This window comes from Zootoca vivipara, chromosome 4 (genome assembly GCF_963506605.1).
Source record: "Zootoca vivipara chromosome 4, rZooViv1.1, whole genome shotgun sequence".
Classification (NCBI taxonomy): Eukaryota; Metazoa; Chordata; class Lepidosauria; order Squamata; family Lacertidae; genus Zootoca; species Zootoca vivipara.
Genome location: NC_083279.1, coordinates 28,608,687 through 28,634,522, shown reverse-complemented (window position 1 = coordinate 28,634,522; position 25,836 = coordinate 28,608,687). Strand labels below are relative to the sequence as shown.

Sequence of the window (25,836 nt, the reverse complement as noted above, 5' to 3'; positions counted from 1 at the left end):
GAAGCTTTTGCAACAACTCATTATCATATTCTTAACATAACCTGAATCTGTTTTGAGGAGGTATTAAATCATTCCTATGGCACAACTTGCAAAACCATTTCTCCAACTTCGATTTCAAAATGAAGAAATGGTCCTTGCTCAGACGATATTTGCTCCAACCTATAGCATCTCCTATGTACTATAGGAAGTATATCCTATATGTGCTACAAACAAAGGAATGGGCTAAGGAGAATAGATTGCAGAAGGAAAGGAAAGAAGTCATTAATGTAAAGGAAGGAAGGCCTCAATCCTATAGTCCAGACAGATGTTTCTCTCTATATCTCTGAAGAATTTCAGAATGCCACCTCCCCCAAAAAAACCAAAACATTAAAATGCAAGGTTCATCATCATTAACAACAAGAACAACAATTAGATTTCTATACCACCCTTCATCTGAGGCTCACAACATGAACCCACAAAAATATAACATAGTAGCAAACAGAAGCAATAACCCACCCACACCGTTTAAAAGGCCATAGATTGTTTAATTAGCCAAAGGCTTGGGGGAAAGAGGAACGTTTTTGCCTGGTACCTAAATATATGTAATATTAATAGCATGTCAGATAATGCAAGGAGAGACAGTGAACAACCTTTTCAAAAGTCCCCAGTAACTAAAATTGTGGTTTTACATACCATCCTAAAATCCAGACCATCTATTCCAGAAGGGTGAAATGCTGAACTCAGGGCCTCTGCATTTGGCAGATGTCTACTGCTTTTGTCATTTTCACTCCCGTTATTGCTTTGTGAAGCTACTATCCCCAAGTTCCCAAGTTCATAATCGGCATGTGTTGAATGAGAATTTTGCTGCGCAAGTAAAGAGGGGGAAAAACAAACAGAATCTGTTTGAAAGCTTTATTGTGTAGATCCAATAACAACAACTAAACATCTACTAAACTTGTTTATCAACTGACTATTTTTTCAGCTTTGGAATAAGAAGCACCTGGAGCCAGCTGAAAGCACATTAATAAAAGATCCCATGAACAGCCTCTATCAATACACAAAATCAATAGCAAGTAAAAGGAATTTAATCCTCTAGGAAACGCAAGCCTGTCATGCAATCTCTTTAGATATATATTTCAACTATGCTCACAACACTTTTTTGCTCTTCTACACTATTAGGAAAATTAGATGTGAAACTAATTATGTAGATGATGAAAATATAACCTAAGGAGTGTTACAGCTTTAAATTTACACAGCACTATAGCGAGTAAGTGCACATACAGGACTAAGCAGATGTAATGAGCTCAACTACCAACTTTTATTCCTTATATCTTCAAAATATATCATCCTCTTTCCTCTAGCTAGAAGTCGATTATGAATTGGGGTGATACTCCAGCTTTTTCCCTACGAGACCAGAATTTCTTATCTCTGCAGCCACATCGGGAAAGGGAGCATGTTTAAATTATTGTTTGTTACACCTTATCTTTAAAAAAATGAACCCATTTATAATACTAGTACTAAGGCTTTCTTCTAGTTTAAAAGGTACAGTACTAGCAAAATATACTGAGCATATAGCTGGAACAGGTTAGACATTTAATACCATATCTTTGCTTTTCAAATTTCTATGGAGCGATGTGTTGCTAGCCTTCACTTTTTTTAATCTTAGGAGCAGATTCTCCACCAGGGTATCTCTGTCCTTCAACTCAATGAACTGAAAGGCCGTCTTGCTTTTTATGCTAATAATGATGGGATTGGGAAGAAGGCTAGTGTCCTCCATCTTCTCAATGCTAGCCACCTGTTAAAAAAAATGAACACAATATATATATTCACATCAGAGATCTGCCCCAATGCTAATAAAAATGAAAACCTAGTATAAGGTACAGAAAAAACAGCAAATAAGTCTGTGCTCTTTGTTAATGGGTCGGGGAATGTAAGGGTGGAAACAAGAAAAACCTGTCTGAGGTAACTATTTTTTTATTTTGAAAATCCTGTGCTGTAAATTCCTCCCAGGTCAAGAACCCCTCTAACTCAATATGCTTTTTATTTTTGAAGTAAACAAGACAGGATCTGGTTGCCTTTAACATCACCCGTGTGAGAGTCAGTGTGGCGTAGTGGCTAGAGTTACTGGATCTAGGCCACGGGAGACCAGGGTTCAAATCCTCACTCGGCCATGAGGTTCACTGGGTCAACCTTGGGCCAGTCACAGCTGCTCAACCTCACAGGGTTGTTGTGAGGATAAAATGGAGACTGGGGGGGAAGTTGTATATGCCACCTTGGCCTCTTTGGAGAAAAGGTGGAATATAAATAAACAAATAATGTGCAAACTTGAATGTCTATGCTTTTCTTCAGGTAGTTTGTGATAAACTTTATGATGGGGAACACCAAGGTCTGCATCCAAAGGACCATCATACTGGTTCCATTGCCCAAGAGATCTTTAGACATAACAGCAAACCCTTTTTTAAAAAAACCCAGAAAAGTATGACAAATAATTTGATTCTGCACGAGGGTCTGCCTCTCAAAGGATGAAAGAACCCACTTGCCTAAGTACTCAGGAGTGCCTGAAGTAGCTCTTTATATGTGCCAGGATCTAAGCAAGATTGCTTACCAGACTCCAAAGGTGCAAACCAGAAGAACTCCCTGCCTTCATCCCCGCAAGCAGATTTTAGAAATCCCACTTCAACACATAAGCATGCATGGAAAGGGTAGGGAAAATTCATTGTGAGCATAAAATTCATTGGCTAAAGATTGTTAGAGTGTAACTGGTTTGAATTAAGAATTTCTACAGCATTTTCACATTAGCTGCCGGCAAAGTTTGTTGTGAACGCATTTTATAGAGCTGCACATCCATGATTAATATTGCTCAGTGGAGATAAGCCAATTACTTTTTAATTGGCAACCCTGGACTGATTGTTAAGTACCACATAACTGCTCAATGTTACCTGAATCATACGTGCAATGAGTTGTTAAACAGCTTAGGATAAACAAATAGAACTGTTCTCACATTTAAGTATCTTTTTAAGCAGAAAGGTGGTTCATTATAAGAATTATAGATTTTAAAAATGACAAAAGACTAACCTCTACAAGTGGAATTAGAACATTACAGCAGCCATCTTCTTTGCTAGCAAAACAGATATAGCTATCTGAGGCAAACATTCTTCCAACTGTGTGACAGCGGCTAAAGGGAGTCCACAGGGAACAATCTGCAACTTCGTGCAGCTTCTCCTTCTTTGGTAACCTGAAGAAAGCTCTGAAGTACTCATTCCGTGCTCTGAACTCAAGATCTCTTTTAAAAGAAGCAACATAACAAAAGGTTTTTCAAAGGCTGAAACTTAAAAACAACTTGATTTGCTTTCTTATTTAACAAAATAAAACTGCAGTAGCCAATTCACATGTCATGGTAAGCCATAGGCTCAACAACAGGTTCCTTACCATGAGCAAGAAAGCGTGCCGATAAACCATGGCTCAAATCTCACTCCCTCACCCTTCTCCCCGTGATGTACCCAGAGGAAGCAAACCATAGGCCTAACATTATATATGAACCAGCACTCATGGTTTGTTTCTACCAAAGAATGAATCTTTGCTTCCTTTCGTGGTTGGTTTGGCGAGAGATAAACCATGAGCGCTAGTTGGCACTTAACACCACCCTAGTGTTCTGGGAGGAGAGGTGCGGCACAATTTGAGCAGCATGTATTAGCACACTTGCTCATTCAAGGCAAGCTGTTGTTTGTATGTCTTATGTCCTGAGTAAAAGTGGTTTTTTAAAAAATTGTTACCATTAAGCTTCAGCTTCAACAGGCTAGTGGCATTTTGCCTGCCTTTGGAAGATTCTCGCTGGCATATTTACTGCAGCGGCAAATGAGATCCATTTCTATTAGCCATTTCTATTAGATTTGAATAACCTCAGGTTGTATTCAACGCTGCATGTTGGATGTTCCATTCACAAAACGAGAGTTCCCCTTCACCTCCTCTTCCCACACACCTGCAAAATCTGCCTCAAGGGTTCCCATGTGATTAAGCAGGCACATATGCATATGCACACAAACCCCTTACCCTATATAAGCAACATAAGTATGGTATTGGCACCTATGAATATATCAGATTATCACTTAAGTTCTGCAATTCTCTTCATAGCACATTATTTTTTTTCTTCAAAATGGTTTGCTTTAAGGAAGAAATAGCTTCCCTCTCTGTTTTAGTCAAAGAATGCGAAGTGTGGGCTAAAGAATCTAAGGAGTGCCTTCTGGCATCTGTGCTTCATTTGACAACAGAAATCCATCAACTCCCCCTGCTCAAGTAGTTTTAAGAATTTAGAATGCCTTTTTCATTTGTGACAGCAGCTTAATAAGACTGCTTGGTGTGCCATTTTGCTTAGTACAGAGGACAGTTTTGCAACCATTTCAAAATCCATAACAGATAGAGTTGCCATATTTTAAGCAGTGAAAAATTATTTATTTATTTGCCAAAGTTGTTTAGCTTTTGGGGCAAAAGCACAAAAAATGTGGTTTTTTAAGCTACTTTTATGGAAAAACAGCACTGCCGACATGGGCTGCTATACAGTACATCCGGATTTTCCCGGACATTTCCCTGATTTCTGCCCAGACACTGCTGCCGACTGCAGTACAGTATTCCAGATATGTCTGGGAAAATTTGGACGTATAGCAACCCTAGAACAGACTATCTGGGCTTCTGAAGCAAGTTAGAAAGTTTTTATTTTGTTTATAGACAAACAACAGAAAACTGTACTCAAAAGGAAGAGAAGATTGTGTTTACAGCCAAAGTTTCCTCACAAGAAAAAAATAATCAATCACCTGACAAACTCATCAACAATCTGCTGGTATGACTAAGTGTTGCATTGGCTCAGCACAAAAGTATTTTTCCATTCTGACCAAAACAGAGTTGAATCAGTGATAACATCTCCAGTTAATTTTTAGAAGCCTCTTTGCAAGTATCTATATGAAGGGAGGGTGAACTACTATCCCACGAAAAGAATTTCTAAAATGCTTGTTCTTGGAAAGACAACAGATATCACAGTATACTCTGTATATATTAAGCTTTAAATATGTATACAATACACCTATATAGTACTTTTTAAATTTAGGGCTTTTTAGCAGAGTTGAGCTGTTAGATGCCACTCATGCTCAGTGTAACTGAAGAGATTTTGTTATACTTTATAGGAGAGTTGTGATGACTTCCCATTTTTAAAATTCTATTTCGTGCATTTAGATACAGCATTAGAGTATTATGCATTGAACAAGGGGGAAATACAGAGAATAGTTGACCAAAACATTTTATATCAATGACTGCCGAGTTTCTAAAGTGTAGCACAACACAAACTAGAGCCTTGCACTGGGGTGGCATTTCCAAAGAGCTCTCAGTATTTCAGAAACATATGGGCCCTACATCTGTTGGGAGGGCCACCCCTCCATTTGTGCTGAGCTGCGTAGGTGTGCATAGCACTTCTGAAGTGCAGCATGGCTGCAGAGATTATCTCTCTCCTTGCACTTCAAGTCAAACTTGATGGTGATGGAACTTGCAGTGCGCCATGGAATGAGGTGTAAGGGGCTTTGGTGGGAAGGGGAAAACAGCAAAAATCAGAGACTTCTTCTTGCATAAGTGGAATGAACATGTTTTTAATAATAAATAAATAAATAAATAAATAAATATTTATTTATACCCCGCCCATCTGGCTGGGTTTCCCCAGCCACTCTGGGCGGCTTCCAACAGACATTAAAACACAATAATCTACTAAACATTAAAAGCTTCCCTAAACAGGGCTGCCTTCAGATGTCTCCTAAAAGTCTGGTAGTTGTTTATCTCTTTGACATCTGGTGGGAGGGCATTCCACAGAGTGGGTGCCACTACCAAGAAGGCCCTCTGCCTGGTCCCCTGTAGCTTGGCTTCTCATAGCGAGGGAACCAGCAGAAGGCCGTTGGCACTGGACCTCAGTGTCCGGGCAGAACGATGGGGGTGGAGATTGGATACTGGACCAAGGCCGTTTAGGGCTTTAAAGTTCAGCACCAGCACTTTGAATTATGCTCGGAAACATACTGGGAGCCAATGTAGGTCTTTCAAAACTGGTGTTACGTGGTCTCGGCGGCCGCTCCCAGTCTCCAGTCTAGCCACCGCATTCTGGATTAATTGCAGTTTCCGGGTTACCTTCAAAGGTAGCCCCACGTAAAGCACATTGCAGTAGTCCAAGCAGGAGATAACCAGAGCATGCACCACTCTGGCAAGACAGTCTGCGGGCAGGTAGGGTCTCAGCCTATGTACCAGATGGAGCTGGTAAACAGCTGCCCTGGACACAGAATTGACCTGCACCTCCATGGACAGCTGTGAGTCCAAAATGACTCCCAGGCTGCGCACACACCTGGTCCTTCAGGGGCACACTTACCCCATTTAGGACCAGGGAGTCCTCCATACCTGCCCGCCTCCTATTCCCCAAGAACAGTATTTGGGGGACTTCATGTGGTTCAATATGAGAGAGACCTGCTCCATTAAAAGGAATGTGCTTATTTTTGTGCTGTTTGAAAAAGCTGGAGCAGCTGGAAACGTGTCGGGCCAACAGAATGAAGTAATCCTTTATAGCAACTTTTCTTAATTCCATAATTCTTTGTCCACTCTTTTGCTTGAAATTTCCTTCTAAGCAAGAAATCAATTTGGAAGCTTTAAGTATGGTTCCACACAATAGCTATAAAGAAAGAAAATGTGTTGGACTGCGAAGAGCAAACAAAAGAGAATAATAATCCTCAGTACTAAAATGTTTAAGAACCACAGGTATGTGACATAAATAGCGTAACATATAAAGAATTCTGAAGTTTAAGATGGCATTTTGTTTAATACCATATAAACGAAGAAATTCATGCTGCAGATTTGCAAAAACAATTCTAACTTATTCTGAACACAGAATTTCAAGGGGGAAAGGTAGACTTTGGAGAAAGTCCAGCTGTGCCCCCAAACTGCTGCTTTTAATACAGGACTCCTTAGAGTGTGGTTGCCTACTGCACTAATTATACACGCTAAGAAAATCCAGGCAAGATTATAAGAAAACAGCTGCTCAATCATGCAATTCAAACCAGAAAATGTTCATTATAAGTTGCAATATCACATAATGTAGCAAAATATAATACACGACGTTTTTGTGCTTTCCACATTCTGGGGAAACAGTCACACAGAGTCCATTAATAAGAGGATGTTTTAAAACACTCATATTAAGATGATCTTATGTCTGGATACAGTTGAAAGCATTTTGGGGCATTTATTATAATAATGAGCTTTTGTGGTTATGTAACAATCTCTCTTTGCTTTTGGGAGCACATGCTAGTTAATTCTTCTGTAATTCACTGCCTGAGCATTATCCTTTATTAACCTAGGGGGGTGGGGAACCTGTGGCCTCCCAGATTTTGATCGACCACAACTCCCATCATCCTTGGCCATTGGGTCATGCTGGTTGCGGCTGATGGGCGTTCGGAGTTCAGCGATCTCTGGAGGGTTGCAGGTTCTCCATCTCTGCTTTAGCGAAAGTTGGCTGGAAATCTCATCTCTTCCCAAATGATGCACTACATGGAACACACAACTGGAATAGATCCAGACATATCCCACTGCAAATGGACCCTGATTCAGTGGAGGTTGTTGCAGATGGAAGTGGGAGGAGGCATTTTCTAGCACCCTCCTCCCCCCCTTCAAATCCATGTGCCATTTATCCACTTTTTTCTGAAGGGTTCAAACCATCCAAAGCAGATCTGGGGAGGGATCTGGGGTTGGGGGAAGGAAAAGTTGCTGAAAATTGTCTCCTCACTCTTCTGTCCCAGGGTGCATGCAATCAAGCCTGGATTCAACTCAATATATTTCTTTCTTTCTTTCTTTTTAAATGAAAATGTACTGACAAGGCAAGATATTATACTACATAAAGGGGGAAATGTGTTTGCTTTGACGGGGCTACCTTTGAAGGTGACTCAGAAACTACAACTAATGCAGAATGCAGCTGCCAAACTGGGAGTGGCTGCCGGGAGCATATAACACCAGTCCTAAAGGATCTACACTGGCTCCCAGTACATTTACAAGCACAATTCAAAGTGTTGGTGACCTTTAAAGCCCCTTAATGGCTTTGGAACTGCATACCTGAAGGAGTGTCTCCACTCCCATCGTTCAGCCCAGACACCGAGGTCCAGCTCTGAGGGTCTTCTGCTGGTTCCCACTGCGAGAATGAAGTTACAGGGAACCAGGCAGAGGGCCTTCTCGGTAGCGGCGTCTGCCCTGTAGAACACCCTCCCATCAGATATCAAGGAAATAAACAACTATCTGACTTTTAGAAGACATCTGAAGGTAGACCTGTACAGGGAAGTTTTTTAATGGTTGATGTTTTGCTGTGTTTTAATGTGTTGGAAACTGCCCAGAGTGGCTGGGGCAACCCAGTGAGATGGGCAGCATATAAATAAATTACTACTATTATTACTATTATTATTACTGTTAGCATTGTTTTTTTTAAAAAATGCAGAGTATGAAGTTATACAACAAGGCATTACTCAGCGCAGATTTTGCACAAATGAAGACTCCCTTTTAATCCAATAATGCTGGCATGTGGCCTCCAGGAGATTGCCCACAACAGAATGTGACCCTTGGGGTGAAAAAGGTTGTGTGTCTTCCTGCATTACAGAGAAATCCTAAAGATGTGACTGGTTCTGAATAGTACCACAAGGGTCACAGGACTTACTTGATTGAAGTTATTTTTGTATTTTGTTCCCCGCCCTTTCCCAGATAGATTTGCTCTTTATTTAGACTTCATGACACAAAGGTAGTGGGGGGAGGGAAGGATACTACTTAAAATATGAGACCCCTTCAACAAAAAGCAACACAAACGATGTCACTATTTACCTCTTGGTGATCAGAGTAGGATCTTGCAAACCTGGATCCAGTTCAAAGACCTCATTATCCAGTAGCCTGCGGAGAGTTACATCTGCCAACTGTTCCATTATCCTGAATGCTTCATCAATATTAAGGAACATAGAGAAATCACGTTCTTTACTTTGAGTGGTGATGCGGATAATGTCAGTCATCAAGATATTGGAGGTTCTTTCCAACTTCTGGACATCAACCCAGGGAATGATAAGTTTTACTGTCAACATGGAAACACAAAAAGATCTAATGAAGTAAACATCAGAATCCAGCAATTTATGTCTCCCACACATACATATATACACACAGTTTCTCCACATATCTTCTTTGAAGTAAATTCATGCTGGATTCAGTGATACTTCATTCCAAGTAAGTATATATAACATTTCAACAACAACAACAACTTTATTATTTATACTATACATTGGCAGCACGGCGCCGGAAATCGCTTCTGTGCATGTCCAGCCCATGTCCAGCCCACGGACAATAGAGTCCGTGTGAATGCTCCACCCCACGGCTGGAAAACATTGCCTGCACCTGGTTTATACCCTGGCCATCTGTCTGGGTTCCCCCAGCCTCTCTGGGTGGCTTACAATATAGCTAAAACATAATAAAAACATCAATCCTTAAAAATGTCCCTAAACAGGACTTCCCTAAAGGAAGTAAAAAATCATGTTGGGTATTTTCCCCTCACTTTTGTTTATTCTAAAGCAGGCAAAGGCAAACTCCAGCCCTCCAGATGTTTGGGACTACAATTCCCACCATCACTAGCTAACAGGACCAGTGGTCAGGGATGATGGGAATTGTAGTCCCAAACATCTGGAGGGCTGGAGTTTGCCTATGCCTGTTCTAAACAGTCAGTAAAAGAGTATTAATCCAAGCAGCCCATATGCAGATTACTCCATGGGAGGACTGGCATACTTATGATGCAGCAGTCACCTCGGGCACCAGATCAAGGGCTGAGCAGTGTGCTGCTCTGCAGCCGTGCTACCTCCTCTGCCACAAGCTCCCCAACTACTGTGTGCCACTCCACCATGCCAGGGCTTCCTTGGGCTGCCTCCAAGCAGCAGCAGAGGAAAAGGGGGAGGCAGCAGGTGGTGGTGGGGAGCTGATGCAGTGACTGACAAGGCACCAGGGGCTTTTGCTTCAAGCGGCAAAATGTCCTGCACCAGCCCTGCTCCATGGCAATTAAATCTGCAGCCCCTGTAGGCAGAATTTTAGGTAACTTTATACAATGTAGTTAAAAAGCTAAAATGGGCCATAGATGCGGACAGAAGGGTGTTGCAATGCACAAAAATCCATTCTGTTTCTGGTGAACCCATGTTAAGGGTAGGCTTCGAATGTGAAAGGCTGCTTTGGTAAATGAGGAGAAATGATAAAAAACCAAAAACATCTGCAAGGACTAACTGTACTTCTGTCAAAAACCATGGGTGCATTGATTTATCTTTCAGGAGATTTAATGAGCAGCAATGCAAATTGCATGATTCCTTTTAGTCACAAGGCTTGAACATGATACAAAGTTATATTCTTCAGTCTAATAAGGATAATGAATCCTTTGTGGCAAGTCTGTGCAAAGCTGCCATAAGATAAAACGAGGGACAATGCCCATCATACAAATTTGGCTACAATCACAACCACAGTTTTTAAAATGTATGCAGTAATGTTCCTTACCTTAAAAACTTAGGAGATGAGTTTTACAAACAGTTTTGAACTAGAAAAGAGCATCGGTCCAAATAAAAAGGTCTTATATCCTTTTCAAAAGATACTGTACTCAGTTCACAGTGCAAAATTGCTCTTATAAATGAATACACAGGTACAGAAAGTGAAACAAGTAGAACATTAATGTGGACTGTGCTATACAGACAGAGAGCCAGCAGCTTTTTTCATAATCACAGCTGCTGGGAACGTTATTATAAAATACTATTAAAAAGGCAATTCTTGGGCTGTGATGATCATCCTCTGCCCCCAGCCTCCTAGAAGTACCAAGTGCTGGTACAGGTCTCGGAACCTTCAAAGAATGGAGCTGCTGCCCTCTCCCTGCAGTTGGGTCTTTTGTGGGATTTTTCTTTTACAGTCTGTAATCTTTGTAGCAATGAGGACTAGAAACCTGCTTTTCATTTATCTATATTGAGAGGCTGGGGAAACCCAGCCAGATGGGCGGGGTATAAATAATAAATTTGTTGTTGTTGTTGTTGTTGTTGTTGTTGTTGTTGTTGTTGTTGTTGTTTTGATTTCAGTGTTTCTCCTATTTTTGTTTTGTAAACATATATTTGTTGTCCTTTTTTAAAGAAATGGTAGTGTATAAATATTTTTAAGCATGTAACCCTGATCCCACTTCTAAATGCACAAACATGCATGCATATGAGTATAAAAAATTTCAAGCTAGTGCAGTGCATTTTGGGAAGTGGTGGGACATACACAGATGGGGTGGAAGTGGGGCTTTTTTTTGGAGGGGGAATGTATTTAGGCCAGTATATGCCCCAATCCTATTAAAAAGCACTAAAAAAGAAAAGAAGGCAATTCTTTCCTTGCTCCTCTTCGATTCACAAGCATTCTTTTTTGCTTCAATCATGTTTTAATGACTTTACAAATATGCTTGATATTTTTAAAAACAGGGATCAGACAAATGCATGGAGGATAAGTCTACCAAAGGCTACTAACCATGACAGATATTTTCTATCTTCACTGTCAGAGGCAGTATGCTTTTGAATACCTGTTGCTAGGAATTGCAAGTGGGTTATGTGGGTTCCCATAAGCATCTGGTTAGCCAGTGTGAGAACACAATGCTGGACTAGATGGGCCTTTGGTCTGATGCAGCACAGCTACTGTTATATTCTTGTCCTGAACTCCCAAATTAGAGCAGGTTACAAATCCAAATAAATGGTCTCTTATGAGAATGTGCCTACTTAAAATAAAGCTGGTCATCTCTAATTTAGCCAAAGGATGAAATAATTACACTTTTAACTTCTTCCTTAGGGAAACCATTTCAGCAGTTTGAAAAGCAAGTGTACAAATCAGTGAGATGTCTTATTGCAGGTTCATACTTACATTCCTTGCCGAGAAAGAAGGAATAGAAACAGAGGTGATTGATGCTGAGATAAAGCCATCCCTGCCGAGGAACTTTGCCCTTCCAGCAGCAGCATGAGTAAAAGGTTATCAATTTCTCTGCCTCAGGGAAGTTAAATCTGGTCTCAAATTTCACTAGTGCTTCTCTGAACTTCTCAGGCTCCTCTTCCTGCTCAGCTAGCTTACTGCTGGTTTCTTCTGCTATTAATGCCTAAGTCAATGGCAAATAAATGCATTAGAGGAGAAACTGAAGTGACCACATGCAACTTAATAGTTACAAGCAACCAAATGATTTACAAGATTTGCTGTTCAACTTAATAGCTTACGTTACATATTTAAAAGCAACTAATAAACTAAAACTTGGTATTTGTATAGTGCTTTAAAGCAGGGGTGGTTAATTTTTGGCCACCCCACTGTTGGTGGACTTCAACTCCCATCATCCCTGAGTACTGGCTGGGCATGATGGGAAAAGGAGTACAACAACATGCGAGGACAACAAGTTCCCCATCCTTTAGAACTGGGTTTCCCAAACTTGGATCTCCAGCTGTTTTGGGACTACAACTCTCATCACCCCCAGCTACTAAGACCAATGGTCAGGGATGATGGGAATTGTAGTCAAAAAACAGCTGGAGACCCAAGTTTTGGAAACCCTGTTTGGGAAACATTCAAGGTGCAATTTCAGCTATCCTGAAATGTAAGTTGGTATTATTACCATAATAATCAAGAATGCAAAGCCACAATTCCTTAGGCATAGAGTCTGATGATATACCAAATGGCTAATATGTTTCTGCTCCAAGAAATATCCTAGGGGAATAGATGTCTCTGCTCCTCAATACCCAGTTTTGCCCATTATAAAACAAGTGGAAAGACTGAAGGCGTACCTTTATTTTACCTCTTACAAAACTAACAATATCTTCTTTATTATCAAATACAGACAAGGTGTGGAGTAGGTTTTGTTCCAGCCACTCCCAGTGATGATTTATTTCCTCGGTTGTGGCTCCTGTCGTAAGAAAGGAAGAAAGGGGAGAACTGAGCAAGACAAGATACCAAATGTGGTGAGGAAAGTTTTCAAATTCAAAAGGAAAAACAACACAAAAGTATATTAAAAGTGAGTGTTGTACAAACAAATTCAGACCAATCCAAGAATTTGGAATAACATACAAACTTTGGTAACAGACTGGCCATGACTTTTTCTGTTTTAGTATCTCTAGTTTAATGCCTGCTTCAATAGCCCTTTGTAGATGTATACCACTATTTAAGGCAATTGGGGCAGCAGAACCTGTTATTTCACTTCTGAATGTAGCCTCTGTTATGGTGAATTATTGTGGTATTTCTTCGATTACTGTGACCTTTCATTACTGTGGTATTTTTAAAGCAGCAATATTAAAGCACTGAAATATTTACCTGACTACCCAATCCATCAGGTAGACATAATTAAGGGATGGCTTCCTCATAAGGACATTTTGAAGATGAAGCAACTTGGGTTATTTGACACCTGCCAAATCAGACCAAAAAGCCTATCCTACTCCAGCATCCTGTTCCCCACTGTGGCCAGCCAGATGTCTCTGGGAATCTCACAAACAAGACATGAGGGCAACAGCCCTTTCCTGATGCTGCTCCCCAGCAACACTCAGAGCAAAGCACTTGAAGTATTGCTGAGGCGCTATCTGCTGAGTTGACTCCAGACTCTTTTTTTACTGAAGTCTGGTCTATGGCTATGGTAGACTAAAGGGCAGAACAGACATATAATATTATGCTGCAAAAAGGAACGGGCATTGAATACAATTTTGAGTGCTCGCTGCATGATAATTGGAACGCCACACGAAGCCTCCCCACAAATAAATGCAGAACAAACCCATACGGCAAGTAGAAAATGAGTACAACATGAAGTGACCCAGGCAGAAACAGAAAGAGATAGAAAATGAATGCAAGAGCAAGATTACTACAAAGCAAACAACCACCCACCTACTTGCAGAAAATAAGTAAGGCTACAATCCTGTAGACACGTGGCAATAGATCCCACTAAATACAGTGGGATACAAACACCTAAAGTACTATGTTGTGAATTAGCTGGATTAGAGGAAGAGGAGGAAGTAACAGTCACACTTTCCAGACCATTACCCCAAGTGACAGAGGAAAAAGAGAACATCTGAGGATGGCAGAGGGACAGGTAAACATAATCAGACCCAAGTACTGCAACCATTAAGATACTGCACATTGCCTCACACAGCAGAGATGATAAATATAGTTAAATATTTTTCCACTTTCCTCTGGTAGGTTTCCCACAGAGAATGCCAATTGCAAGGGAAACTTTCCAAGAGTTAACTTCCTCAACAGGAAGACCTCATGATGGATCTTGATAAACACTATTAATCAAGATAACTCCTGCTCAAACACATGCACACACACAAAAGCATTAGTATTAAAAATGGCATTTGATAGCTTTTTTATATATATATAAAAGCTTGCATAGCATTCTTAGAAGCTGTGGAGCTTTATGTGCCCAGTGTTGAACTCAGTAACAAAACGAACAGAACTGCTGCCTCTTACAACACCTTTATATGAAAGAGAAGAGATGGAAGAAGAAAGCTTTCGCACTGAAGTATTTATACATGTATTGCTTATGCTTTTATTCCTTAGTACGGGGAAGAATAAGGGGTAGGTAGGAAGGCCCTTATACAAAATGGGGAACAGGCAAGAAGGGTTTGTTTCTTGATCATCCTTAAACTCAATATGCAGCAGGGCAAATGATTAATGCTAATGGAAGGGTTGATATTTTAGCAGGTACATTAATTTTATAAATAAACAACATCTGCATGCCACCACTGTCAGAGTCAAGTCTCTTTTCGCTTTCATTATGAGCTAAATTTCAACCACTTCTCTTTGTCCAGATTTTCACTTCGTTCCTCTTTCAATTCCATATGTCGTTTTTAAATCAAACAGCTGAATGAATCATTTTGCATTTCCCTCCACCCACCCTCCTATGCCACTGTACAAGATAAGGGGGGGGGAGAGATTAATTTCTACCCGCAACATAGCATTCAAGATTACAAGCTGGAAATTGCAATTATTTTGGCATTACATTCATTGTGACATTCCACAGAGTGGGTTTGCAGAAACAGAGATTGAGAATCATTAAACAGTTCCAGGATGTACAAAATTCAAACTTTTCTATTTCGGCTGTATCTAAAGTTGTGTGGCAAATCTCATTATGCTAATAATAGCAGCATTGTTAGAGACAAGAACTATGAGAGGGCAAAAAAGGAAGATACATAACTGTATCTAGCATCATTACATTGGTCCAAGGAGGAGAAAAGGATGAAAGAGCAGTTCAAGTAAGCAGGGTGGGCAACTAACATCTACGTAATTATTTACAGGACTGACCTCATCTTGCCTCTTACAGTACATTCTGAAGTAAACCAAAGATACCAGAATGCAAGATACACATGTATTATGTCAGTTATAAAAGCATCACGTGCAACTAACTCATCATGTAACCCTTAAAAATACTTGCAGTAAGAGGCATGGATTATTTCTGGTTTACCACTTATATTTTAAAGGAAAAGTGCTTTCTGCACATGTGTACCCTTCATCACCAATACAGTGACATATCTAAATCAAGCACAAAAAATCTAGTCACTTGCAGTGAACGCAAGATACAATCTCGGTGCTTTTGCCCTTCACTTTCTGCAAGAAGGTCAAAGAAGCAGTATACAAAAATCAATCCTCCTGGGAGAGAGAGAGAGAGAGAGAGAGAGAGAGAGAGAGAGAGAGAGAGAGAGAGAGAGTCCACCTGTTGTTTTCCTGGCTGCTATTGTCCAGCCGTTTCAGTGCTGCTGGTGGCAGCATGCAATGGCAAGCAAATTTAAATAATTTATGATCGAACTCCACACTATCTCATGAACCTCTCTTTATGTAGCCATAAAATAGCTTCAGCTGCACACTTATAATCGATACAACATTGATCCTATAAATATAAATTAGTATCCCACTAGCTATATAAATTATCATAATCTTCTGCATTTTCAAGCTCTAGTGAGCAGAAAGAAAGGACAGGAAACTGATTCAAAGGGGGTGCTGTAATGCAGCATAGGAAGCTACACACTTTAGGGAGAGGGAACACAAACATACAAATTGTGGCTGTTTACATGGCACTGTAAACCAGCCAGAGTTGCTGGTTTACTGTGCATGAGCAGTGTTCTGCTGCATGCTGCCTAACTGCTCCCACTTTACTCCTACTCTGTTGCAAGCTGTGGGAACCAGAAAGCGGCAACTGAGCCTGAATTTCAATTGCGTCTGTGCATGGGATTCTAGTTCTAAACCATGATAAGCCAGAAGTCCTTGTCTATAGTGATGTGAACAACATCCTTGAGCATCAGACAAAGGAACCAAACATTATTAACATTGCTTTCAAATAAGAAACTGAATCATGGTAGTAGCAAATATGGCAAGGCAAGGAATCCTCTTGAACCCAAAGAAAGCAATAAAATTCCCTACAGCCTTAAACTGCATTCTGCTAATCAAAGGGCTTGAGTAGCTTTAAGAGAAGGAAAATCAGAGTATACTAAACTCACTTTCTCCATTTTAACATAATAACAAATAACAAGAATGGGTTGTATCCCATGCTGTTGATTCACCTGCACAACAGATTTTCATTTGTACAATGAACTTTCCCCTGCAGCCCCCTACACACCCTCAAAATCTGCTCCAGAGCGTTGGGGGACCCTACAGAGTAGCTTCTGTGGGTGCACAGGGACAGAATAGTGAGAGGAAGTCCTGTGGTGCAAATAGAACTAACTCCATGTGTGCAGTATAAGATGCAACCCAATGCCTTCTGAAGTGTATGTTACTTGTGTCAAACTTAAAACTGCTACTCTGAAAACCAAGAACATTCTGCACCGCTTCCAAAAGAATCCTAAGAAAAGAATCCTGTGTGAAAGGTGATGTGAGTTTTACCAAAATCCAATATGTAGCCCAGGCATAGGCAAACTTGGCCCTCCAGATGTTTTGGGACTACAATTCCCATCATCCCTGACCACTGGTCCTGTTAGCTAGGGATCATGGGAGTTGTAGTCCCAAAAACACATGGAGAGCAGAGTTTGCCCATGCCTGATGTAGCCCTTTCTGCCTGGATCTGATTAGCCTTCAAGAAGTACCAATGACTTATGGACATAAAGGGATTTCCAGGATACTTTCAAGGCAGAGATAATCTATTTTACAATAACAACACTCATTCAGAAAATATATAAAGCACAATACACTAAAGCAGCCAATTTACTATACAAGCCCCATGTAATGCATCTGTTGCTAGGCTGTACCATTTCAGATTGTAGGGAGGGTCTGAATGTTTAAATACTGTCAGGGGGCTCCCAAAGGGTCCGTGGGAGGAGGGGGATGCCAGATCGGGTTACAGGGATCCCCGGCCCCTCCTCTCCAGCAGTACCTCTTCTAGCAGAGGGAGCAGCGAGTCCTCCAATGGGGAAGAAGAGGAAACAATCAGACAGGTGGGAAAGGGGGACAGCGATGCTAGCGAGGAGCCCCTGCACCACCTTCACCAAGAGGGCTCAGAGAGAGAGACGCAACTTCAGTCGCCCCAGCTGCACAGAGGCGTCAAATGCAAGGAGGGGAGGTGACACCTGGGGGTCCCCAAGTTCTTATGCTGGGGGAGGAGCAGGAAGGGGGCACTCCCGGATTCTGCGAGTGACTGAGATGGACATGTTTTAGTTAGCTCTGCACTGTAAATAGTATGCACAATAAACCTGTAAAAAGCCAGGTTGGACTCCAGCGTCGTTACTTGTGAGCAACCACCTCACGGCCATTACAAATACTATCAACATAAACTATTCCTTGCCCATGTATAGAAACTTACCATATCAGGGAGAAGATTATAAAGCTCCCCCCCCCCCCGTTTAACTGTTTCAGCAGTTCCCAGGATACAGAAATGTTTGTGCTCCAGTATGAAAAGCCACACCGCTTGCTACAACTGAAAGCTTTGGGCACTTCTAATGTTGTGTCAACAAGCATTTATATTACCCGTAAAGGAAGTTACAAATTATATTTTGGTTGTTAAATAAGCAGTTATGCACACTGCTGTGTTATTGATTTGAGTTACCTTCAGCTTCTTTGACATGCAAACCACAGCATGCTCAGACTTTATTTTTTGTCTGGTATGCAACTCACCAATGGCTATGGCCCAGTAAACTTCTGATCCATTCAATAACTCACCACAAGCTATGGCAGAGTAAATAGGCGATCCTGGAACTTGAAGCAAAATTCGAAATGGAGCAACACGGGCATTAGAATCAAGCACAGCATCCAAAGCACCTACCAGACGACCTAAATCAATATACAAAGGAGAGGAAAACATGTTTTAAAAACAGCATATTCATTATCAATCTAACCTTTTAAAATGAAAATTACATACTGCTCCTTCAAAATTGACTGACCTAAGAGAAATATGGGCAGAAAGAGTAATAAAATAAAGCAAAATAAAAAAACCCAGCTGTACTAAGTTTACAAGGTAACATCTGATTTAAAAATTTGACCAAAGATTGATAAATTCTGAAATTCACTGTACTCTTTAGTCAGAAAACTTAAACCTTGATTTCCCCCCCAAAAAATAGCTCTCATTGAAGATAACAATTGGCTCTTGAGATGCATTAGTTGCAAGACATCACTATTGTCCTGTTAAACTACTGTCAAGTCCAAAACTCCAATTCTCTCTATATGCCCAGGACTGAGTCTCATTGCCACATGCGCACACTAGGTATTTTTGTTGGGATTCAGACATGCTAGTCAACACATTTGATGCTAACAAGCCATTGTACTGATCCCCACTGTTCCACACAGCAAACCAAAGTATCTCATCATGGGCAGAACAGAGGAATGTTTCAAACTCCCGTGTGACATGTTGCCTCCCCACCCCCCCACCCCCTGAGACTATGCCTTTTGCTTCTAGTTTGATAGTAAACCACCAGACAGGTCTTTAATTTCAGTGGGAATTACTTTCAAGAAAATGCCTTGAAGACTACAACCAGAGATGTGACAAAAATGACAAATCATATCAAAACACCTGCACTAGCATGGGATGGGGAACTAAAACCTACCTCACTGCAGAACACACATATACTTAAACTCAGCTAAAAGGATGAACTGTGGTTTTATTTTTTTATTATTACAATAATTATAGCATCCTGTTGTAGGAAATCAAATGCCAGAGGCAGGCAGCCACTGTCAATCGACATGTAGCACAGGCATAAGTTGTATCAGTACCTCAGTCTTATAACTGATCTTATAACTCAGACACACAAGATGCAGGCTTGACAAGTATCAAAACTGAATTCATCATGGAAAGCCACACATCTACCTACACTTCTTGTTTTTTATTGGATTTAATTCCTCTTCCACCTCCTGAATGACTGGACTCAGCAGCTAGTTCCTCATTTTATTTTACTTCAAACTAACCTTTCCATCTCTGGTTAAAACACATGAAACCTTATGTGTAAAAGGAATTGTACAGTCAACAGAATCTGTGTATAAATTTTACAAATTGAGAATGGTTTTGACATGGGGGCACTTCCCCAAAAGTTCAGTTTTAACTGGCTTGGAGTTTAAAAGGCAACAGAAAATCTAGAAATCTCTGTCTCACACCATTTTATACAAGACACCTGGTTGATGTATTGTGATGTTTGAAGTATTGCCAAACCACCAAGGATTTGGACACCTTAGTAACAATGTTGGGAAATATGTATTTGGTTACACCATCTGCACAATTCTAGTAATGTCTTTCCAGTTACTCAGCAGTAGCAGCTCTGGGACTTCACATGCACCTGTTGAAAATACTATCTATGGTACTTCATTGTCCTCATTTACATCTGGAATATTAATGGAAATTGAAAATACAAGAAATTATCTAAAGCAAGACTGACACAAGTTTTTCCTCCTTAGATATCCTGTATTTCCAAACCTTTAAACAAAACGAGTATTTGAAGCAGCAACATCTGTACACATTTTGCATTATCAAAATCCTTCAAACCATACAGAGTGTGCACATTAAGTATCTTTACATAAACCGTCAGGCAACAGAAGGCTATTTACAGACCTTGCAACCACACAGACAGCCCCTGCTATACAAGGAGCTGCATGTAATCTGATATGCTACATAACTGCCTGATTAGGTCTGCTTACATTTTTTTTAGCTTCTGTGCTAGAAAGCTGTGGCTGCAAGCAGAGGGTGGGGAGCATACATGCAGCCAAAGAGACTACACTACAGAAAAGACTTTACAACCTGAAAAAGGAGACAATGTGCGTACTTTTGTAAACCAAGAAAATCTTTTTTTGTTTTGTTTTAAGAGACTAAAGAACAGTTGAAGAAATCTTTGACGTTTGAGCTGATGCAGTAAAGAGATTGAGCTACCAATAAGGAAGTCCCAAGTTCAATTTGTGCTTCTGCTTCCTTAGGTGGCCTTGGGGAGGTTACTCTCTCACAGCCTCCGCCCCCCCATTTGTCATATGGGGGATAATAATACTTACTAAACTTCCAGGGTTAATGCAAGGCGAGGGTTGCAGTTAGGTAATATAGTTTTCAAGTATTCAAATTGCCAAGCTTTATTATTATTATTATTATTATTATTATTATTATTATTATTATTATTATTATTATTTCTACTTCAGCCACACACTATGCTGAACAGGCAAAGGTCTTATGTGTGTCTGTTTTAGTAACATGATTCTTCAGCTATGTGAAGCAGCAGGGAATTCAAAGACATTGAAACACCATGTGCATTTATTCCCATAAACACAATCTTCTAAGAATTCAGCCACTGAAGTTCTGGTGGAAATATGGCTTTAACGTATCTCTTCCAAGAAAAAAAAGTGACGACAACACTGACATTTTATTTGAAAAAAATCTGGAAAGGTAATGATATTAGTCTATTTCAAATAACAAAAAACTGCACAGCCTGCTACTTTTAACTATTTTACATTCAATTTAATCTCAGTTACATAAGCACACACTCCAATGTAAGATGGGATACAGATTGTGATAATCATATTAGTTGGATAAGATGTCATTAATTTTTATTCAGCTTTCAAAATACTAGATTCTGCAGTTTGAAAAGTATCTTTACTCATATTTCTTACCCTATGTAGTTAGAAAGTATCATAAGACCATTATAGTTCATAAATATGACAATCACACAATTTTGTATAATTAATTGCATACATGAACATCAGTATAAAATATACTTGAGATTTTAAAGTTCCCAAAACCAAACGAAGCTCCCAGTCCTCCAGTAATTAAATTGTCCTCTTCAAACAGCTACCCCACCTCATATTAGCTAACCACATTTACGGTAATCTACAAAACCTTACTTTGTCAAATTCTCCATAGGCAGTATCAAGTATGCTTTACTATTTTAATGCCAGAATTATTTTAAAGGACAAGCAGCTCAAATTGTGTGGCTTCTCTATATACAACTACCAGACTTTTATAAGACATCTGAAGGCAGCCCTGTTCAGGGAGGCTTTTAATGTTTAATAGATTATTGTGTTTTATTTTTCTGTTGGAAGCCACCCAGAGTGGCTGGGGAAACCCAGCCAGATGGGCGGGGTATAAATAATAAATTATTATTATTATTATTATTATTATTATTATTATTATTATTATTATTATTACAGGAGATCATTAATAAACCTTTCTTCCGCTGTGGACAACAACTACGGTACCTACCTTTGAACCATGGTCAAGGTAGCTGCAGCACTCACATATTCTTAAATTTTGACGTGGTGCTCACTTTAGCCGGGGTTTCAACATACTCATGATAAAGCAGTCATGGGGACATTTTATATTGAGTAGCAGAGAGGTATTTCAACATTGCCATTCAACTCACTTTAGCAAGGTACTTGTTGTTTTGAAAAGAACAATTTAGTGCTTGGACTACAGTATAGGGGGCAAGGTAGGGGAATCGTTAATAAATCTCACAAACCTCCCTCTGACTCGCTGTGGTTAAAAACTAAAACATTCACCCAATAGCCTTTTGAAAATAGCAGCTAAAGACAGCAAATTAAATACCCACCTGGTAGCCAAAGCGGATCAAGAATCTGATGCAGGTAAATGAGTGAGCTAGTGAAAGACAAACGCCGGCTCCCTCGGCTTGTAAAGCGAGATGAGCGCCGCAACCCCAGAGTCATTCGCGACTTAATTGTCAGGGGTCCCTTTACCCTAACTTTTGTGGGTGGCTCACTGGGTGAACTTGGGCCAGTCATTGCCTCTCAGCCTAACCTACCTCACAGGACTGTTGTGAAGATTAAATGAGGAGCGAGGGAACAGTGAAAGACACTTGGAGCTCCGTGGTGAAAAAGGGTGGGATATAAATCCAACAAATAAATAAAATAAGTAAACTGAATGGCAGTCCCACTCTGATCTCAGCTTCAACTAGAAGACATCTGAATAATTTACACAAAAGATATCACAAAATCATAGAACTGTAGAGTTGGAAGGGACCTCAAGGGTCATCTAGTCAAACCCTGCAATGCAGGAATTTTGGCTAAAGCATCCATGACAGATGGCCATCCAACCTCTACTTAAAACCCTCCAAGGAAGGGGAGTCCACAACTTCCCGAGGGAGACCACTCCACTATCAAACAGCTCTTACTGTCAGAAAACTCTTCCTGATGTTTAGTCAGAATCTCCTTTTCTTGTAACTTGAAGTCATTGGTCCGAATATCCTGCTATTGGTTTTGTAATAACTGTATTTGTGCCTTACTCCCCCCTACCTTGGCATATCCATGCATTTTGAAAGCAAGTTCATTTTTTAAATGATATTCAAGATAAGCAACTATATGAAAGTCATAACTGATAGAGAAAATGAGAGAAAGTAACTAAGGAGGTTTCAGAGTTACAAAGGAACTCAAAACTCAGAATCAGCACAAAATCTTGTACCGGTAGTCTTCGGGCCTGTCATTCCAATGCCACACAGTGAATTCAGAAAACCTGTTTAACCAGCTGCCTTAGTCTTTACCTTACTAAAGACAATACCCTGAAGAGCCTGGGCCAAGGGGTGTTTGTTGGGGGATGTGGAGCAACTATGATGAAAGTTTTAATAGGATCTAGGACTTACAAGTGTTTTTAAAGTCCTCACAACACTTTTTCTAAGGACCAATAATAGCACTGTTTTCAATTTAAGTTTATGCTGTCATACTTGGATCTCCTACGGTAAAAAAGCTGAAGATAGGTTGGTGCTTTCACCTGGCGTTTTGTCACCTTGCTCACAATTATGAAATAACAATGAAATATTGAATTATGCATATGCATAGAGAACTAGTCAAGTCCACTTCCAGGATACTCCTCCATCCAACTCCCATTTCCCCTCATCCCACTGGTTTTCCATTTACACATGCACACTCACACGCCAAACACTCCACATTCTGAGCAGGGCTTGGGATTCACTATGTCTAATTGGGGTGGAAACAAAAAAACAAAAAAATCCTTCCAGTAACACCTTAGAGACCAACTAAGTTTGTCATAGGAATGAGCTTTTGTGTGCATGCACACTTCTTTTTTATTTTTTGTTTTGACTACTTCAGACCAACACGGCTACCTACCTGTAACTAATTGGGGTGGTTAACCCTGTTGGCGCCACAGGCCAGAAGCTTATCAGGATTGGCCTAACTAACAGATCAAATTTGACAAGTGGGTGGGGCCACTCATTGTGTGATATCAAAACACCTTGCAAGGAACTGCTAAAAGGGTTTCTTCCCTCATGTTAGGAGGTGTTCTCGTGCATTCCATGCTAAAATTATGGTTTAAAAAACCCTCTCATTTAGCAGGAGATTCTGACACCTCCCGCTCCCTGAATCAAGAATGGATATACTTCAGAGACCTCTGCTAAGGGAGTGGGGTTTTTCAATCATATTAGCGGGGCTTCCATGGAAACTTCTGCTTAAATGATGACGCAAAAACTCTATTTTAGCAAGATGTGTCGAATTCTGGCAAACTGTATTCCAATATAATAAGCAGGGGTTAAACCCTGCTTGGCTTGGCTGCACACTGCTGTTGTCTGCTAGGAATAGGTGCACACAGTCAATGCAAGATTTACTAGCCTCCTTGTGCCCATCAGATGACATCACCAGAGGCTGAAATAACCTCCTGGGCCACAGCTGAACCACAGGCCAGGGGATCTTCACTATAATGCAGGCATCCCCAAACTCAGCCCTCCAGATGTTTTGGGACTACAACTCCCTAGCTAACAGGACCAGTGGTCAGGGATGATGGGAACTGTAGTCCCAAAACATCTGGGGGGCTGAGTTTGGGGATGCCTGCTCTAATGCTCTCACACACCAATGCTGAACAGGACCATTTTTATGCAGTCTTAGCCACTTTCTGAAGACAGAAGTTGTATCCCCAATATGTCCAGGCTAAAAAGGTGTGAAAAAGGTCTCATATGTAGAGAATCACAGCGTTTAATTAATAATAATAATGGTTTTTTAAAAATTCATATCCCATTCATCTGGCTGGGTTTCCCCAGCCACTCTGGGTGGCTCCCAACAGGGAACTAAAAACAAAATAAAACATCAAACATTAAAAACTTCCCTAAACAGGGCTGCCTTTAGATGTCTTCTAAAAGTCAGATAGTTGTTTATTGCCTTGACATCTGATGGAAGGGCATTCCACAGGGTGGGCGCCACTACCAAGAAGGCCTTTCCATGGATAAAAGGAGGGAGAGAGCGAAGAAAACCCAAATGCCAGGTTTTTTTTAAAAAAAGCAAACCTCACTTTTTAGACGTATCAGCTTTTTACAAGTGTATATGATATGAAGCATTAGGGTAAGACTTCTACATTTAGAAGTCCAAATTAGGTGAGCCACAAATTGCTTGTTCAATGTATTCCATGGAAGAAGCTATGCAAGGCAACCTGAGAGCCTAGCACAACTGTAGGGAAGATCCCCATTCCAAGCCAGAGGAAGACTGGCTTCGTCACTATGGTGTAACTAAGCATCTATGAGCACCTACATGACAACAACAGGGCACTCCCAAGGGAGATGCACCTCTTTCATAAAAAAGAAATAATAGTCACTACCTCCGTGATCTCCCTGGCTTTGAAACCAAAGTCATAGCTACAGAATTCCTTTAGAGTAGCAAAGTATCACTCTAAATCTGCTGGTCTCTCCCAGCAACTCATCCTGGTTATTCCTATTCCCAAATTGGATAAACCTGCAATGGAAACGATCCTGATTTTTCAAAACACTTAGTAAATTCCAAAGCTCTAATTTAAGTATTTTGTTACCGTCAAGATAAAGTGTGAAAGAAATGATAAGGCGAAAATAAAATTAAAAACAGGCCTATATTGCTTCTGAATTTAGTTTCAGTATATCACATGTACAGTAGATATAGTATAGATATTTCGCTAATACCTCCTTCAGTGCAAGACCAGTGGTAGAGAAGTAACTGGGTTGAGAAGGGAAAAAGAGGATCCCATAAAGGAGGTGGTGGTTCATGGGAAGCATTGCTGAGAAAATATTTATAGTAGAGTATGCAAAACTTGTGGCTTTTTCTACTAGTCTCACTTCATATAAACTAAAACCAATAAAAAGTACATGAGAAATTTTGGTATCCTTCTAAATACTGTAGTTATCTGTGTTTCTTACTGCTGCCTTGGCTGATGACAAAGTATTATAATTTGCACCCCACCTATACTTCGTAAGTTATCAACTTCAGGTGGAGGTCTGAAGAATAACAGGCGATCCTACTAAGTATTAACTATTAAGATGTTACAGTTAGAGATACAAATCAGAGAGTGATTAAGGAAAATTTTCTCATCTCTGAATTCCAGTAATGGACAGGTTTAGAATTAATATTTTGAAAAGCCATGAATGCTCCAAAGTTATTTGTAAGCATAGG

The 25,836-nt window shown here is 40.3% G+C and overlaps 1 protein-coding gene across 2 annotated transcripts in view; it reads right to left on the bottom strand.

The window, feature by feature from the left end:
• The window catches only part of TBC1D8 (TBC1 domain family member 8), a 53,499-nt gene that overhangs the window by 13,029 nt on the left and 14,634 nt on the right, over positions 1-25,836 (bottom strand). The window contains exons 2-8 of one of the 2 annotated variants that reach the window (XM_035116610.2): positions 18,118-18,273; positions 12,819-12,937; positions 11,920-12,148; positions 8,851-9,091; positions 3,055-3,262; positions 1,580-1,774; positions 673-843 (exon numbers count right to left, since the gene is read on the bottom strand). In XM_035116610.2, coding sequence (XP_034972501.1) covers positions 673-843; positions 1,580-1,774; positions 3,055-3,262; positions 8,851-9,091; positions 11,920-12,148; positions 12,819-12,937; positions 18,118-18,273 — 1,319 coding nt within the window. The remainder of the gene's footprint in view (positions 1-672; positions 844-1,579; positions 1,775-3,054; positions 3,263-8,850; positions 9,092-11,919; positions 12,149-12,818; positions 12,938-18,117; positions 18,274-25,836) is intronic. The other variant, XM_035116611.2, reaches the window with a different exon arrangement.